This window comes from Sorex araneus, chromosome 4, assembly GCF_027595985.1.
Source record: "Sorex araneus isolate mSorAra2 chromosome 4, mSorAra2.pri, whole genome shotgun sequence".
Lineage (NCBI taxonomy): Eukaryota > Metazoa > Chordata > Mammalia > Eulipotyphla > Soricidae > Sorex > Sorex araneus.
The window spans coordinates 209,907,842-209,924,327 of NC_073305.1; the positions used below are offsets into that span (position 1 = coordinate 209,907,842).

Genomic DNA, 16,486 nt, shown 5'->3' on the forward strand with positions numbered 1-16,486 from the left:
CTTTTACGATTTGGGTACCTTTGTCATCTTTTCTTCCACCATCCTCCCCCCCAAAAAAAGATATCTTTCTCTCACCTGATTGCTATGGTAAAACTTTAAAACTTCTAAAACTATATTGAATAATAATAGAGAAAGTGAACATCATGGCTTGTGCCTGATATCCAAGGAAAGCCTTTTAGTTTTTTTGCCACTGAGTATGATGTTGACAGTGAGTTTGTTGGAGATGGCTATTACCTTGAGAGATGTTCCTTTGCTATATCTCTGTTTGGTGAGTACTTTTTAAAAATCATGAATGGCTGTTTGCTCTTGTCAAAAGCATTAGACACATTTAGATTTTTCTGCGGATCTTTGCATTATTGTTCACTGGGGATATTGACCTGTAATTTTGTTTCTTTTTTCATTAGTATGTCTACTTTTGGTTGACACCATAGAAACTGTTTGGAAGTTTCCTATTTCATACATATATTCATATATCAGTTACTACATAAGTTCCAGGAAATGAAGGAAATAGCATGTGAATAAAGGACAGCAAGGGAAAATGTTTCACTGGAAAGGGTATAAGAGAATACTAAAGAGATGAAATTATAAAAGAAAATCAAAATTCTGGAATTGAAAAGTACAGTAACTGAAATGAAAAATTGGCAAAAGAAATCAGTTTCATTTCTACAGGAGAAATCAAACTTAAAGACTGATCAGTTGAAATGATCTAATTTGAACAGAAAGAAAAAGTAATGAACAATTAATGCATAGAGTATGAGAATAGATAGTCCATGGAACTCACCAAGCATCATCAGTGTCCAGCACACACCTTGGGAATCTCAGACAAAGACTAAAGAGGGAAAATATATTTGAAGAAACAGTGCCAAAATCTCTTTTCAAGTTTATTGGAAATTTTCTTTTTTTTTTTCTTTTTTTTTTTTTTTTGGTTTTTGGGTCACACCTGGCGATGCACAGGGTTACTCCTGGCTCTGCACTCAGGAATTACTCCTGGCGGTGCTCAGGGGACCATATGGGATGCTGGGATTTGAACCCGGGTCGGCCGCGTGCAAGGCAAACGCCCTACCCGCTATGCTATCACTCCAGCCCCCTGGAAATTTTCAATATAAGGGTTGGAGGAGAACTCCCAGAGGGATTTTGGTGCCGACTCGTATGCGACCTGCCAAGGTTCCATTGCTTGCACTGCCCGGACCAAGTATTGCTGGGTATAGCTGTGGAGACCCCTGAGAACCACCAGGCATTGGCCCAGAAACTCCAAGCTCTGCTGGGGTGACCCAAGTCATCTGTGGCCCTGCAGGCCTGAGCACAGCATCTCCGGACCCCGGCATCAAACCCTGGCCCAGCTGACCAAGAACCACTGGGAGGGCTCCCAAGCTTCTTGAGTACCACTTGGGTGAAAAAATAATGATAATCTGCACTAAAATAATCTAAAATTAAAATGATCTGCACCTTGAAGGATGGCTACAAATTCCAAGTAAGAGACTCAAAAGTATTCAACACTTATGGGGCTGGAGCAATAGTACAGTGGGTAGGGCGTTTGCCTTGCATGATCTGGGTTCGATCCGGGCGATCTGGGTTCGATTCCCAGCATCCCATATGGTCCCCTGAGCACCGCCAGGGGTGATTCCTGAGTGCAGAGCCAGGAATAACCCCTGTGCATTGCCAGATGTGACCCAAAAAGCAAAACAAAAAAACAAAACAAAAAGTATTCCACACTTAGAGATATCAGACTAAAAAACAAAGATAGAAAAAGAATCCTGGGGGTGGGGGAGACAGGGAAAAAGTGTATCTTCTTGAATCCAAGGGATCTTCAGGGGTTAACAGTGATTTTACCATAAGAAACCATGAGGCCAGTCAGTGGGAACTCAAAATGCTGCAAGAAACATTCTATTAGTTAACTAAGAAATCTGTGACCGGCAAAGCAAAAAACAAAAACAAAAAAGCTTCCCTTTAAAAATGAAAAATACTAAGGCACACTAAAATAAACAAAACAGAAAGTTGATCAAAAGCAGACCTACCCTATGAAACAGTGAAATTGAGTCCTCAGACAGAAAAGAACTATTGGCAGTATTTCAGATTCACACAGAAATAATTCCACACAAAGAAATAAAACAACATGGATGAATATAAACGTTCTGATAGATGTAATTCTGTTTATAACTGCTTTCTATTTTAAATAAAGCAATAGTTACAAAACTGTTGATGAGCTTATAATGTGTAAAGTGTAATTTGCATAATAATCCTACAAGAAGGGAGCAAGGGAATAGAGCGTTGGATAGAATGCTCCAATAAAATATTATACTCTTGAAATTAAGCTGGTAAATCTAAGCTGTTGAGTCTCTTTTGACATAAAATTCATCATTTTCAAATGTCTAATTCTGTGCTTTTTAGTATATCCACAACATTATGCAACCAGCGCCAACTAATTCCAGAATAACTGTATTACCCCAAGAAACAGAAACTCTTTATTTCTCAGCTCCTCTTCCCTTATCCCCTGCCATCCGCTAATTGTTCCATCCTTGTGATTGCCCGGCTGCTCTCACTTAGCATAGTGTAATCAAGGTTTATCCGTATTGTGGCCTCTCTCAGTACCTCATTGTTCTGAACTCCTGAATAATGCTCCATTGAATGTGTTCTATCAATTGAGACTGTTTGGGTTGTTTCCACTCTTGGGCTGTTATGAAAGGTGCTGCTGTAAACATGCAAGTACAAGTCTTTTTGTGTAAAATCTTGTTCAACTGGTTACACCACTGCCTAACTGGTTGTTTTCTATAAGACAGTTCAATTCTAACTACCCCTAATTAGCCCAGACCCCACACGTTAATGGCTCATTTCTTCACAAGACTGTCCCCAACCTAGAGACTGCCGTGGTTCAAGGTTCCTGAGGCTCTCCGCACTCCTGGCTCACTGCTTGTTGTATATTTGGGGTTTCTCACAACCTCACCCCCCAGGTTCATTAAAGAGACATTTAATAGTGAATTAAAGAGAGGTAAGGGCTACGGAACATAGAGGATAACCCTGAAAGGAGAGAAACAGGCAGGGTGGAGGAAGGAAACAGAGGACAGAGAGACTTCCCTTAAGTGACTTCAAAGCTGCTGCTGGAATTTTGGGCTATTGAGTAATAGTAGCTAGAAGTTTGGAAGACTAAAGGAAAAGCATACGTGAAGAGGGAAAAGCTATATGAACACTTGGCATGTGTAAGAGTTAGAAATTATTTAAGAATTAATTGAGGGCTGGAGCGATAGCACAGCAGGTAGGGCGTTTGCCTTGCACGAGGCCGACCCAGGTTCGATTCCCAGCATCCCATGTGGTCCCTGAGCACTGCCAGGGCTAATTCCTGAGTGCAGAGCCAGGAGTGACCCTTGTGCATCGCCGGGTGTGACCCAAAAAGAAAAAAAAATTGAGTAGGGGCTGGGGGACTGGAGAGATAGTACAGTAAGGTGCTTGCCTTGCACGCAGCCTACCCAGGTTTGATCCCTAGCATCCGTGTGGCCCAAAAACGAAGATAAAAATGAGCTGGAAAGATAGTACAGTGGGTAGCGTGCTTCCCTTGCATGCGGCATGCCCTACCCACTGTACTTTTTCTCCAGCCCCCTGAGCTCTCCAGGAGTGATTCCTGAGTGCAGAGTCAGGAGTAAACCCCCAGCACTAACAACAACAAAAAAACACCAACCCAAAAACAAACCCAAAAAATCCCAAAACAAAAATGTTAAAAAGGTAGAAGCAGTATCCAGATCATTGTAGGTTATTTAGACATAGTGGGGAGGGGAGGAGGCAGGGTGTGGGGGGGGGGAGAGGGGAGGGGGCGCAAAAGGAGAGGGAGGGGAAGAAAAGCCAAATTTAAGAATGATCTCTTGGTGCACTAAATTTTAGCGACAGCAGCTTAAAAGATGTCCAAGTATGGGGGCTGGAGTGGTAGCACAGCGGGTAGGGCATTTGCCTTGCAAGCGGCCTACCCGGGTTCGATTCCCAGCATCCCATATGGTTCCCAGAGCAACACCAGGAGTAATTCCTGAGTGCAAAAGCCAGGAGTAACCCCTGAGCATAGCCGGGTGTGACCCAAAAAGCAAAAAAAAAAAAGTCCAAGTATGAATAAAACCAGTTATAGCTTGGAAAGAGCTGCCAGTCTGAAAGGAAGTGTGTTGTAGGGACTGAATCAGGTGCTGCGGGAATGAAAGGACTTGAAGTCAGTGATGGGAAGTGAGTGAGCTTGTCAACAGCTGTCCTGAAGGATGGGGGCTTCGGTGTAAAAGCCAAATGGTAGCAGATTGAAGAGTGAAGGGGTAAGACACTCAGGACATAGAGGCAGGAAATCTTGGTTGTTGTTTTTTAAGTTTTAGGCACTGTGATTTATAATATTATTAATGGTGGGGTATCAGGCATAAAATGTTCCAGCATCACACCTCCACACAGTTGTCCTACTGTTGAGGGGAAGCAGAAGAGAGAAAAACACAGGCAGTGGGCTCGAGCGATAGCACAGTGGAGGGCTTCTGCCTTGCACGCAGCCGACCTGGGCTATCCCTGGCATCCCACATGGTCCCCCGAGCACTGCCAGGAGTAATTCCTGAGTGCAGACCCAGGAGTAATCCCTGAGCATCGCCTGTGTGACTCAAAAAGCAAAAAAAAGAAAAGGAGGAAGAGAAGGAAAAAGAAAATCAGGAAGGAAGGAAGGAAGGAAGGAAGGAAGGAAGGAAGGAAGGAAGGAAGGAAGGAAGGAAGGAAGGAAGGAAGGAAGGAAAGAAGGAAAGAAGGAAGGAAGGAAAAGCATTATGACACTGGAGGATAACTTGGTATACTGGGACAGTTTCGGATTTTCTGCGGGGGGAGTGAGGGTGGCAGTCTCAGCTACGTATGGTGATACTCCGAGCTTCCTCCTGGCTGTGTGTTCAGGGGTCGCTCCTGGCAGTTCTTGAGGTCCCTTATGCAATGCTGAGGATTGAACCAGGTTTGGCCAAATGCAAAACAAGCACCTTAACCCCTGCGCCTTAACCTCTCCAACCCGGTTTTGTTTTATGATCTGGGAGACAGGCATATTAAAACAATTTTGCAATATAGAAACAAAAGAAAATAACCTGGGCAAGATCCCAGAGGAAGTGAAGGAGACTGGGTTTCCAGATACCAGAAGAATCGACAGGATGAAGAAATGGATGTGTGTGCATTCCTGAGTTTCAGGGGTGGAAAATTGAGGTGTTGCTATTTGGTGGTTTCTATTCTTTTCTGAGAAGTTGTCGACATGCGCACTTACCGACTGTGAAAAGAGTGGTGGATGGTTTCGATATTTAAGGAGGTCAGCTTCGACCAATCAGAGCAGAGAATGGGGAAGTACTGAATTAGGGAAACCTAATTAGTTTCTGATGTTAGTGATGGCCTGAAGGTCGAAATTTCGAAATTTCCTTCTCTGCTCTCCGTCACCACGTGGCAGCCTGGAGGTAAGTGCCAGAAGTGAAAAACTCACATTGAATCTAGGATCTGGTTTTTGCCAGGTGGGTGCAGTAAAAGGGTTAGTCAAGGACCCTAATCTGAATAAGGAAAGGGGTCAAGACAGTAACAAGATGATGGCTGGGGAAAAGTAGGGGTCAGTGGAAGGGCAAGAGAAGTAGGATTAATGATGGCGCAGAGAGTGGCTTTTACGCTAATGGACGCTAGTGATGGGCTAAAGCCTATTGAGTCATTGCGATTGTCATACGCCGTCCCTGTGTGATTAATGACGGTTTGTGTTTTACGTGTTTGCTCTTGGCCAGATTGTGATCAGCCATATCTTAAGGTCGAAACCAGAAACCATGGCTGATAAAGCTCATTACCACTGACTTCTGAAGAAATTAATATTTTCAGTTTCCCAAGTTAACCTACAGGCTATTCTTTCCTGTACCTGCCCTTCTCCCTTAAACCACCATCTTAAACTTCCATTTCCGGTCTCTTGGATCCCCCATCAGCCTTGAGTGCTCCTAAATTTCCTTCGCCAACCTATCATTAAAACATGAAACCCCATAATTGCACTTAACTCGGCATATTTTCCTTGCTCCAGTGGCGGTGCCCTCGGGGCAATATGTTAAGCACTTATCAGTGAAACATTTGTAATGAAGCATCTTGTCTGTGATACCGTGGGATAGCTGTTGCCACTAGGATCGCTTGTCTTATTGTCATTTCCTTGGGAGATAGTTGACAAGAGACCCTTATCAGCAATAGGACACTTGGGGGTGGGGGGGGTTTGCAAATAATACCTAGAGATGACAGGGCAGTCCCCGTGGGAAGAGAATGTTGCAGAGAGGAGAGAAATAACAGAGAGTGTTCGCTGTTTTGTTTTGTTTTCAATTTTGACCACGCACGAGAAAATTTTGCGGCCGGGTCGGTGAGCACTTCCTGCCTCTGACTTGCTCGAACAGACCCGGGTGGGTGTGCGCGATCCTCTCCATTGCAGTTCCCACATGTAAGGCTCTCCGTGAGAGAGCAGTGACACGCCTTATAATCATCCTCATTGTGGCAGAGACACGCTCAGACTGCTGTGCCAAATCATTTCAGGTGTCTGGATCAATAGATGGTGCCTGTCAGAAGCTTCTCTCGTTAACATCCCCCACTTAACGGGGTAAGACTCATTATCCTTTTATGTGTTATGATACACAGGTGAGATGCTGAGAGGCATGTGGGATGCTCTAGTTCCTAATTTGGTTTCCTCTCTCCTATTGTGTGCAAGCCTTTCGTTTGACTGGATTGGTTACCTAGGAAACAGTTACAGAGTAAAAAATGGATTGGCTGTTGGGGAAATGGGAGATTACAGACCCTTTCGAGAAGCTAGAGGCCGGGTAGATAAAATTTAGTGAATGGTTTTGTTTGTGCTTCATTAGTGTATTTCAGGAGGTAACTCTTAAGCAGTCCTACAGGAAAATCTATAGAATGCAGTGTGATTTTAATTTAATTTTTTTTTGTTTGGGGGCCAGACCCTGCCAGGCTGGGGTCTACTCCCGGCTCTGTCCCAGGGTCACTCCCAGTGACCTTGGAGAACCATGCAGTGCTTGGAATCACATCCAGGCTCTCTTTGTGAAAAGCATGCACCCTGCCCACGGAGTTACCTCTTTAGCACTGCTGTGTCTGTCTTTTTTTTTTTTTGGCTCTTTTGGTCACACTTGGTGATGCTCCGGGGTTACTCCTGGCAGTGCTCGGGAGACCATATGGGATGCTGGGAATCGAACCCAGGTCAGCCGCATGCAAGGCGAACACCCTACCTGCTGTACTATCGCTCTAGCCCCTACTGTGTCATTTTCAACTAAATCTTTGAAATCCATTTAAGATCACCAGATGCTTATTAATTCTGCCTTGTGTTTACACTGCAGACCACTCTCGAGTTTCCAATGAAGTTAAAGGTTCAGGCTCTCATGAATAGCTCGTTTCCTGTTTGCAGTAAAAAGTGGTCACCTTGGAGCTGGAGCGATAGCACAGGCGGGTAGGGCGTTTGCCTTGCACGAGGCCAACCCGGGTTCGATTCCCAGCATCCCATATGGTCCCCTAAGTACCGCCAGGAGTGATTCCTGAGTACAGAGTCAGGAGTAACCCCTGTGCAGAGCCAGGTGTGACCAAAAAAGCAAAAAAAAAAAAAAATGTGGTCACCTTAAAATCAAGTACATGATTGTGTGCACAGAGAATCTGGAAGGCATGAAGGTCACAGCCAATTTTTATGGGTGATGGATTTGAATCTCTAGGCAGCAGATGATTCTTTGAGGTAAATATGAATTTTAAAGACCTCGTGGAAGTTAGGGTATTAACAGCACTTAAGGACAAGATTTGGTGGTCTTTTTTTTGTTTTTCTTTTTTTTCTTTTTGGGTCACACTCGGCAATATGCACAGGGGTTACTCCTGGCTCTGCACTCAAGAATCACTCCTGGTGGTGCTTGGGGGACCATATGGGATGCTGGGAATTGAACCCGGGTCGGCCGCGTGCAAGGCAAACGCCCTACCCACTGTGCTATCGCTCCAGCCCGACAAGATTTGATAGTAGCAAAACCCTAACCTTTTCAGATCCCTACCCCAGTCAGCTAATGAAAAATATGTGACTACATAAATTATGTTGACCTGATATTTTGCTCAAGGAAATGAATTTGTATCAACCCTTGTATAGTCATCGAAAGAAAATCTATTTTCACTGAAAGTGTGACAGAATGTTAGTTCAGGATTCTTGGGTTGCTGTAACCATACGAAGAACATGAGAGAAATTGAACAAAATATTTTCAAATTGGTTTTCTAAGTACAGTATACCTTCTGGTTGTCAGCTAGCATTAGCTTTTATCTAAAATGTAGGTGCAGGATATTCAGTATTGATTTATAGTCATAAGAACTTTTATAAAATACAATTATGCTCTGGATTTTGTTAATACATATTCAGTCTCTTTGAAGACTGAAAACTTTTCAGGTTATTTCCATTTAGTTTATGAAAGTACATGTAATTTTCATTTTTTTGTATTCATTTGTTATGGTATGTATGCCAGTCAGAAGAGAAAAAAGCAAGTCTACCCAGAAAGCTTACTAATCTACAAGCACAGAAGATTAAATTGAGTTTCAACCTTGAATATCATAAAGGGACAGTAAAAAGCATCATTAGGATGCTCAGGAATATTTAAAGGAGGGATATTTTAGTTTAAGATGGAACTGAATCTACCGTTTAACTATTTGTCAGCCAAAAAAACAAAACAAAACAAAAAACCCCAAACTCAAAGAGTTGGAGCAATAGTACAGTGGTTAGGGTATTTGCCTTGCTCATGGCAAACCCAGGTTTGATCCCTGGCATCCCACATGGTCTCCCGAGTACATATGGTCTCCAGGAATGAGCCCTGAACACAGTCAGGTGTGACCTCAAAACAAAAAGAAATCTCGGGGCTGGAGCGATATAGCACAGCGGGTAGGGCGTTTGCCTTGCACTCGGCTGACCTGGGTTCTAATCCCAGCATCCCATATGGTCCCCTGAGCACCGCCAGGAGTAACTCCTGAGTGCAGAGCCAGGAGTAACCCCTGTGCATCGCCAGGTATGACCCAAAAAGAAAAACCAAAACAAAACAAAAAAAAAGAAATCTCACACATTGATCTAAGTCCCCTACATATAAAGGAAATTTAATTTTTTAATTAAATAGTGAAGGTGGAATAATTAGAACTCACAATATTGTATTTTCTGTTGCCTATTCCTCTGGCATATTAGAGTTTAAGTGGAATAGTGAACACAAAGGGGAATTTGTTAGAAGATTTTTTGCTAAATATTTAGTGTTTAGCAAAATTTCTTGAGAAACTTTTGGACACACCTACGTATGTCTTTTGGGGCGGGGGGGGGGGCATACCTGGCGATGCTCAGGATGTCCTTCTGACTCCGTATTCGGGGACCACTCCTGGTGGGTTGGGGGGGACCCTAAGGGGTGCCAGGATCAAACGTGGGCCGACTGCAGGCAGGGCCAACTGCCGGCCTTTGCTCCGGCCCCGGGAACGCGGCTTTATTGTCAAGGTTACAATAAAGTGCTTTATCTTAATAAAATCCCCCCTTGCTCCCAAGTTTCACTTCCAAGGAAACCTTAGTGTTTAGAGCAGTGGAACTTTCTGGCATGTACGCGCTCCATCCTCTCCCCTTTTCTGGTTTCCGGTCTTTACGTTAGAGGTTGGTTTTTGCGTGTGAGACACTTGGAATGTTGGACGTCTCCTTGGCCTGTGAGTCCGTTCAGCTCTCAGCAGCGCGAGCAGCAGGGACGGTGTACGGCCTGACTGTGAAGGCTCGCTCGCTTTCTGTTTCTCTCCCACCCCACATCTGTGCTTGTTTTGCTAAAATTGTTACCACAATTAAAGTGCCGTTTGCATGTACGTGGGGATCACAGGATGGGCCTAATTATCGATAATTTAGTGAGGAAAAAGGTACCACTTGTTTTACTTGGGTTATCTTTCACTCGATGAAGACAGCTTCGGCGGGGTGGAGGGGTGTGATGACAACTTTGAGAAAGAACAGATTTCTTTTGTTTCCATTTCTTTGAATAATTTGCTTTATTTCTACAAATGTGTCAATGACGAAGCAAGTTGCAGGACCCTCTTAGCGGACTCACATCCCTGCACATACGTCCATAGCCATAGAGCTACCACTCGTGTTTCCTCCTGCCAGGGCGGCTTCCCAGCTTCCTGCCTCTGGGATCTTACTGACTATTCTTAAAAACAACAACAACAACAACAAACCCAGACTTGGGGCTAGCAGTATGGCTTTTAAAGCTAATGCCCGACTGCTTTACTGAGAAAGTAATTAGGACCCACCCCAAAAGATCCAAACATCTATTTTTTCAGTGGCTTCAGAAACTTCTTTTCATGTACTTTTGTCATTGGTTTTTCCTTTGCTGCCCACTTAAGAGAGGAATCGATCGAGTTTCTTTCCCAGTGGGGAGGAGTTTATACAATAGTTATTTTGCCGCCTTTCTTATCCAGGTTCCTATAAGTGAATTCGTCCCGTACTTGATAGAAGATTTCCTGGAGTTTGACATAAGAACATATTTATGTTTTTTAAAAAAAAAGCTTCTGAAGGCATATAGAATTCATTTCCATGTCTCAGTCCCCTCAGCATGCATCTTCCCCCTTTAAAAAGTAAATAGTCACATGTAGGAAGTACGGGAGCGGAGAGAACGCATCTCGTAAAGTCAGAGAAAGGGCACATGCTAAGTGGGGCCAAGGGTGACTGCAGGGTGGCGCCGCTGCCCCGCCTCCCTCCCATCCCCTTTCTCGGTAGGTGTTGTGTTGATTGGAGGTGAACACACTTCATTGTGGTGTTTGCACAAATACTCCCCTGGATCAGACTCTTGAGTTGTGGCGCTCTAGCACATTTGGTTGCAGTGCCTGTAAATGCTTTTGTGGTACACTGAAAACCACACACTTTGTTATGGCACTGGGGATAAGTAGCAAATACCAAATAGCAGAGCTGGGCTGGAGCGATAGCACAGCAGGGAGGGAGTTTGCTTGCATGCGACCGACCTGGGTTTCAATTCCCAGCACCCCATGTAGTCCCTGAGCACCACCGGGAGTAATTCCTGAGTGCAAAGCCAGGAATAACCCCTGTGCATCGCCGAGTGTGACCCCAAAAGGCAAAAAAATGAAAACAAACCAAATAGCAAAGCCTCTGGAGCCACACAGACATATGAGATGGTTCGTGGATTGACGCCTTATTGGCCGCAGGCTTGCAAGGCAGGTGCTCTTACCACTGGGCTATCCCTGGGCCCCACTTTCATGCAATTAGGAGACGGGATACTTTCAGAATTATCTCTAACGCTTTGCTTTCCTGCCAAAGTGTTTTAGTAACACGTCTGGCAATGTAAACAGGTGTACATGGTCCAAAAAGCGTGCTTATCAAATGGGAAACGCTAGTTTCCCCGACATTTTTCTCACTATCATAGAAAAACGTCATCTCTACAGCTATAATAAAATACACTGGTTCTAGTATTTATTCCATTATTGAACTTTCCTTACATAGTAGTTTGCCTTCGCTTTCCTGAAAAGTAATTTTTTTCCTGAGCCAAAATAAAATATTCTGCAACGAGGCAATCTGGGAGTAGCAAGGCTTCCATTCTCTCTGCTAGTGTGTAACTGCAAGATCCAGAAACTGGCGTGTATTGTTCACTGGTATTTCCCTGAAGCCCTTAAACAAAGACTTAGAAAAGTGCTCACTTAATGAGTGAGCTGCCATTTATGGATGTTGAGGGGGGGGCGTTTGCTTGTTGGTTGGCTTCAAAGAGCAAAGGGGAATTGGTTGGGAATATGCCACAGGAATGCAAATCCTCTAAAACATTCTCCCCTTTGGCCTGTCCGCAGGAGCACTCACCGTTGGCCTTGTGCGACAGTGTCAAACAATCCATGGACGAGACCGGACGTGCATCCCACCTCGGCTTCCCCCAGAGTGGGTCACCACACTATTTTTTATCATCATGGGGATCATTTCATTGACTGTCACTTGTGGTTTGCTGGTGGCTTCCCACTGGCGAAGAGAAGCAACAAAATATGCCCGATGGATAGCATTCACTGGAAGTAAGTAACCCGCGCTTGCTCGGTCGGTCTAGAAGGCGCCCACACTGGTGTTTTTATGAAGATAACCAACAGTCAGTAATAAGGACTCCGTGTCAGCACAGAGCACCCCTTCCGTGTGGCCGTCAGACTCCGCGCAGCCCGTCCGTTCTTCAGATTCTCACCAAACACCAGGACATCCAAACTTCAGTGAAGCACAATTGCTTTGTATCAAATGCTATTTTAGTGATTTTCTCTCGCACTGTGACATCAGTGTTCCTGGTCTGTAATCAGAGCGATGACTAACCTGATTTTTTTTCTCTTCTTGAAGGTGTTGGTGTCCTCTATCAAATAAAGGTTAAGGCTAGATAGAAAAAAAAAAAAAGACATAAATTAGATTAAGGTGGTGATTTGCTTTTTGATACAGTTGAATTTGAGTTTCTACTATGAGTTATGTGATCATTGAAAAATCAGCACATTTGATCATTTAATAATTGTTGGAATGTAAATTTAGCATTTCTTACTCCATTAAGTTATGCCCAAAGACCTGATATCATTGTTATATATTCTCTTCTGCTGTAGGTTTAATTCAATACACATCAGAGGCTTACCTCAAGTTAGAGAAACAAAAATGCCCGAAGAGAAGATGTTCCCTCCCAGTTTACTTTCTTTCCTTTTACTCTCAAGGCAGTTTTGACCCTCGGAACATTTGTCACTATCTGGAAGTAGTTTGGATTGTCACGATCCCATGGAGGAGGGACAGTGCTGTGGTCTTACAGTAAATGGAGGCCAGGGGTTCTGCCGAACATTGTCTCCACACAAAGACCTGCGGCAGAGACCTTTTCTGGTTGAAAGGTGACTTGCGCACTGCTGACCTGGTTCCATCGTGGTCCCCAGAGCAGCACCGGCAGGTGACTCCTGAACACAGCCAGAGACAAGCCCTGAGCACTACCTATTATTTGCCCCCCAAACAATAAGCAAATACCAATTTATTCTTAAAGAGCAGAAGGTTAAGATGTCCTGGATATATTCCCATCTCTCCGGAAACCTTTCTCTTAGTGTTGTCTCTTTTATCGTTGTCTCCATTTCCCTGCATTTTAAAAGTTAGATCCAATTGCTTTGATATAAAGTCTTTTCTACCCTTGTTAAGGGATGTAAAACAAGTGAATGATGTTTTTGAGATCTAAAGGACTTCCTGCGACAGTACCCGAGCTCAGAGGTGGCTGTGGGGACGATGCTGCTGTCCCCTCAGTGCCGAGCCCCCGCAGTGCCCTCTAGTTCCGAGGTACTGTTGGGGACCAGGAGCATAACGGGCTGGAATCTGTGCTTTGCATTCTGGAGCCTGTATCCGGTCCCGGCACCTTGTCCCCCAAGCAACTTCCCGGCCCAAAGACTAAATAAGAAGAAAGGCTATTGCGTAGGAATTTAAAGGGAGTCTATCTTACAAACAGATAGACTCCCTTATCCAGCTAGGATCCACTCAGATGGATGGGGAGCTTCTTTGCTGCCAGGGGCCTTTTGGATGTCTGAACATCGTTTCTGAGCCATACGGAATAGACAGATGGGCCTGGGCAGCCCAAGAAGCAGCAAACTTGTCTGTCCTGTCCTGTACCAGGGCCAAACCACAAGATTTTATGGGCCTGAGGTGTGAAAACCAAAGAAGGACTTCACTTCTGGTTTTAGTTGAAATCTCAGAATACATAAGCTCTAGATCCCTGGTTTGATCTTTGATCCACTGCACCCCATATGGTCCCCTGAGCATACACACATGCACACAAAAATGCATATGCTCTAAATAGCAAAAATCTTTAGCAGAGTAATAAGTCAAAGGGAGATTTAAGGTGTATATATAAGTCATTGGTTCTTGTGACCCAATACGGGGAAAGGACTAGGATTGTTCTGACCCCCGACCCCCCCCCAGCAGAATTTCAAGTATATGTAACTGTCCCCAAGTACGATATGCTTCCTTTATTTTTTTTAAACAGCTTTAATTTTATAAGTAGTTTATGCCGTGATAGTACAGCAGGCTGGGGCACTTGCCTTGCTTGTGGCTAACCGAGGTTCAATTCCTGGCATCTGATACATGCCCCCAAGCACCACCAGGAATAACCCCTGAATGTCGCTGGATGTGGTCCAGAAACCAATAATAATCACAAGAATATATGTACATGACATGCTTCCAAGCCTGTGAAAGGATCACCAAGTGAAAAATCTCATCATGGCCCGTATCTCTTTCCTTAAGGCACTTGTTCCTAGTCTTTGGGCTTTCCCACCCAGAGATGTTCTGTGCAGAAAAACATATGTGCATATGTGTGATTCTATAAACATATGTTTATTATGTTTTCACTATTCTGTATCTGTTATTTTAACCTACAGATGTATCTTAGAGTTAAGGTCATTCCAGCATAGAACTGCCTTAAGCAGGTTTAAAGTTTTTGCTACTGGAGCTGGTCTACTGAGGATTGGGCGCCCCCTAGTGTTTCCACCAGCCTTTGAATATGCTTTTTATTGTATATTATTATGTATCTATCTCTGTTCCAATTAAGCCATAATTTGGGTAAGAATGTGAGGCTAATAGTTTCTGTTGGATTTGCACAGTAGTGAAACCGCTGTCATAAAAAACAGCTTTCATAACTATCATTTGCAGTTTTGTAAATGATAGGGTTTGCCTGGAGCCCACAGTTACATCTGTCTCCAAAATTCACTGTTATTCTTTCCTTGGCCGCCCCAATTTTGTCTTCCAGAATACCTGATATCTAACTCTCAACCACCATAAAATATGAACCCTGGAATATTATGTCATCACAAGCTTATTTAGAGCTTAGAACTTAACAAGTACAAATAAGTATGAATAAATAACTTGTGTTGAAAGCTATTACTGGCATTCATTGTATTTTAACATTTTAAGATGTAAAGTAAATTCACTGCTCTCAGTAGCTGCAAGAAAACTCCTCCACCTGAGTGGGTCTGACCCCAAAACAAAACAAGATAGTTGAAATTTAAGAATCATAAAATATGCAAGTCTAGGGCTAGAGAGATGTACAGGAGGTCAGGTGCATGCCCTGCAGGTAGCCCAGCCTTGTTCAGTCCCCAGAAGCACATAGAGCTCCTGAGCACTGCCAGAAATCACTCCTGAGCACTGTTGGCACAGCCCAGGGCATGCCCTCCCTCCATTAAACTTTAATTTTGAACGATCACTCCTGGTAAAGGTTAGATTGTTTGGTTGGTTGGTTGGTTATTTTGTTTGTGTGGGTCACACCCAGCAGTGCTCAGGGCTTACTCCCGACTCTGTGCTCGGCGATCACTCCTGACAGGCTCCGGGGACTGTACGTGGTTGCCAGGATTGAACTCAAGTCAGCCATGTGCAAGGCATGTGACCTAATCACCGTGCTGTCACTCTGGCCCGCAGATTTTTATTTTATAGTAGCAAATAGGGTAGTCAGAAATTGGGCACATCAGCTTGACTAAGTTGTTTTCTGACAATCTGCAAAACTTCTAAATTATTTTCATTTTTCTTGAAATGAGTCATCCTTTTTTGGTCATTTTTTTGTTTGGGTGCTCAGATGTGCTCAGAGCTCACTCTTGGCTCTGCTCTGGGGTCACTCCCCACCGGTGGGACTGGAGGACCATAGGTAGTGTGGGGCAGCCCATCAAGCAAGGACCTACTGGATTATCTCGTATCCGCAATTAAGCAATACACTCACAGCAATAGTCCTGATCCGTTATTTTTCATTTGCATGTAATTGTTTAGATTGATGTTTCATTTTACTTTCCAAAGCACGTTAAGAATCCTTGGAGGGGCTGGAGCAATAGCACAGCGGGTAGGGCGTTTGCCTTGCACGCGGCCGACCCGGGTTCAATTCCCAGCATCCCATATGGTCCCCTGAGCACCGCCAGGAGTAATTCCTGAGTGCAGAGCCAGGAGTAACCCCTGTGCATCGCCAGGTGTGACCCAAAAAGAAAAAAAAAAAAGAATCCTTGGAAATTGGGGTTTGGGGTGATAGTACGGTGCTTGTGTGATTCTCCAGCACCAGATTTGGTCCTCAGAGCTCAGCATGGAGTGATCCTTAAAAGCAGTGCCACGAGCCAGTCCTGGGGACAGCTGGGCCTGGCCCAAAATGACAACAACGAAGAATCCGAGTTTGCTTATAGTACAGCATTGGGTGTGGTTATTTGTTAAAAATGAAGCCGGCTTTATGTCTGTGTGATATGAAGTAATTCACCTATCTGTAGCAAAAGTGCTTCTATGTTTCTTCTGAAGTTAGTATATTCCAGAAGAAAATGCAGCTTTTTTCATACATTTCTTGAGCCCTTTCTTTCAGGAAAAGGTTTTCCTAATTGACCTTTTAAGGACCCTACAATTAAATTTTGATTAATAAGAAAACCATTTAGGACAAATTTTAGCTAGTATGGAAAGATTTCATTTGGGACCATTTTCTCATTCAGTTAATGGAAAATTTCAACATTTGTTAATGCAATAGCTGTAGTATTC

At 43.9% G+C, this 16,486-nt stretch overlaps 1 protein-coding gene across 1 annotated transcript in view; it reads left to right on the forward strand.

Moving 5' to 3' along the window:
* Window positions 1-16,486, forward strand: part of MOSMO (modulator of smoothened) — a 72,582-nt gene that overhangs the window by 51,990 nt on the left and 4,106 nt on the right. The window contains exon 2 of the mRNA XM_055134678.1: window positions 11,806-12,018. Coding sequence (XP_054990653.1) covers window positions 11,806-12,018 — 213 coding nt within the window. The remainder of the gene's footprint in view (window positions 1-11,805; window positions 12,019-16,486) is intronic.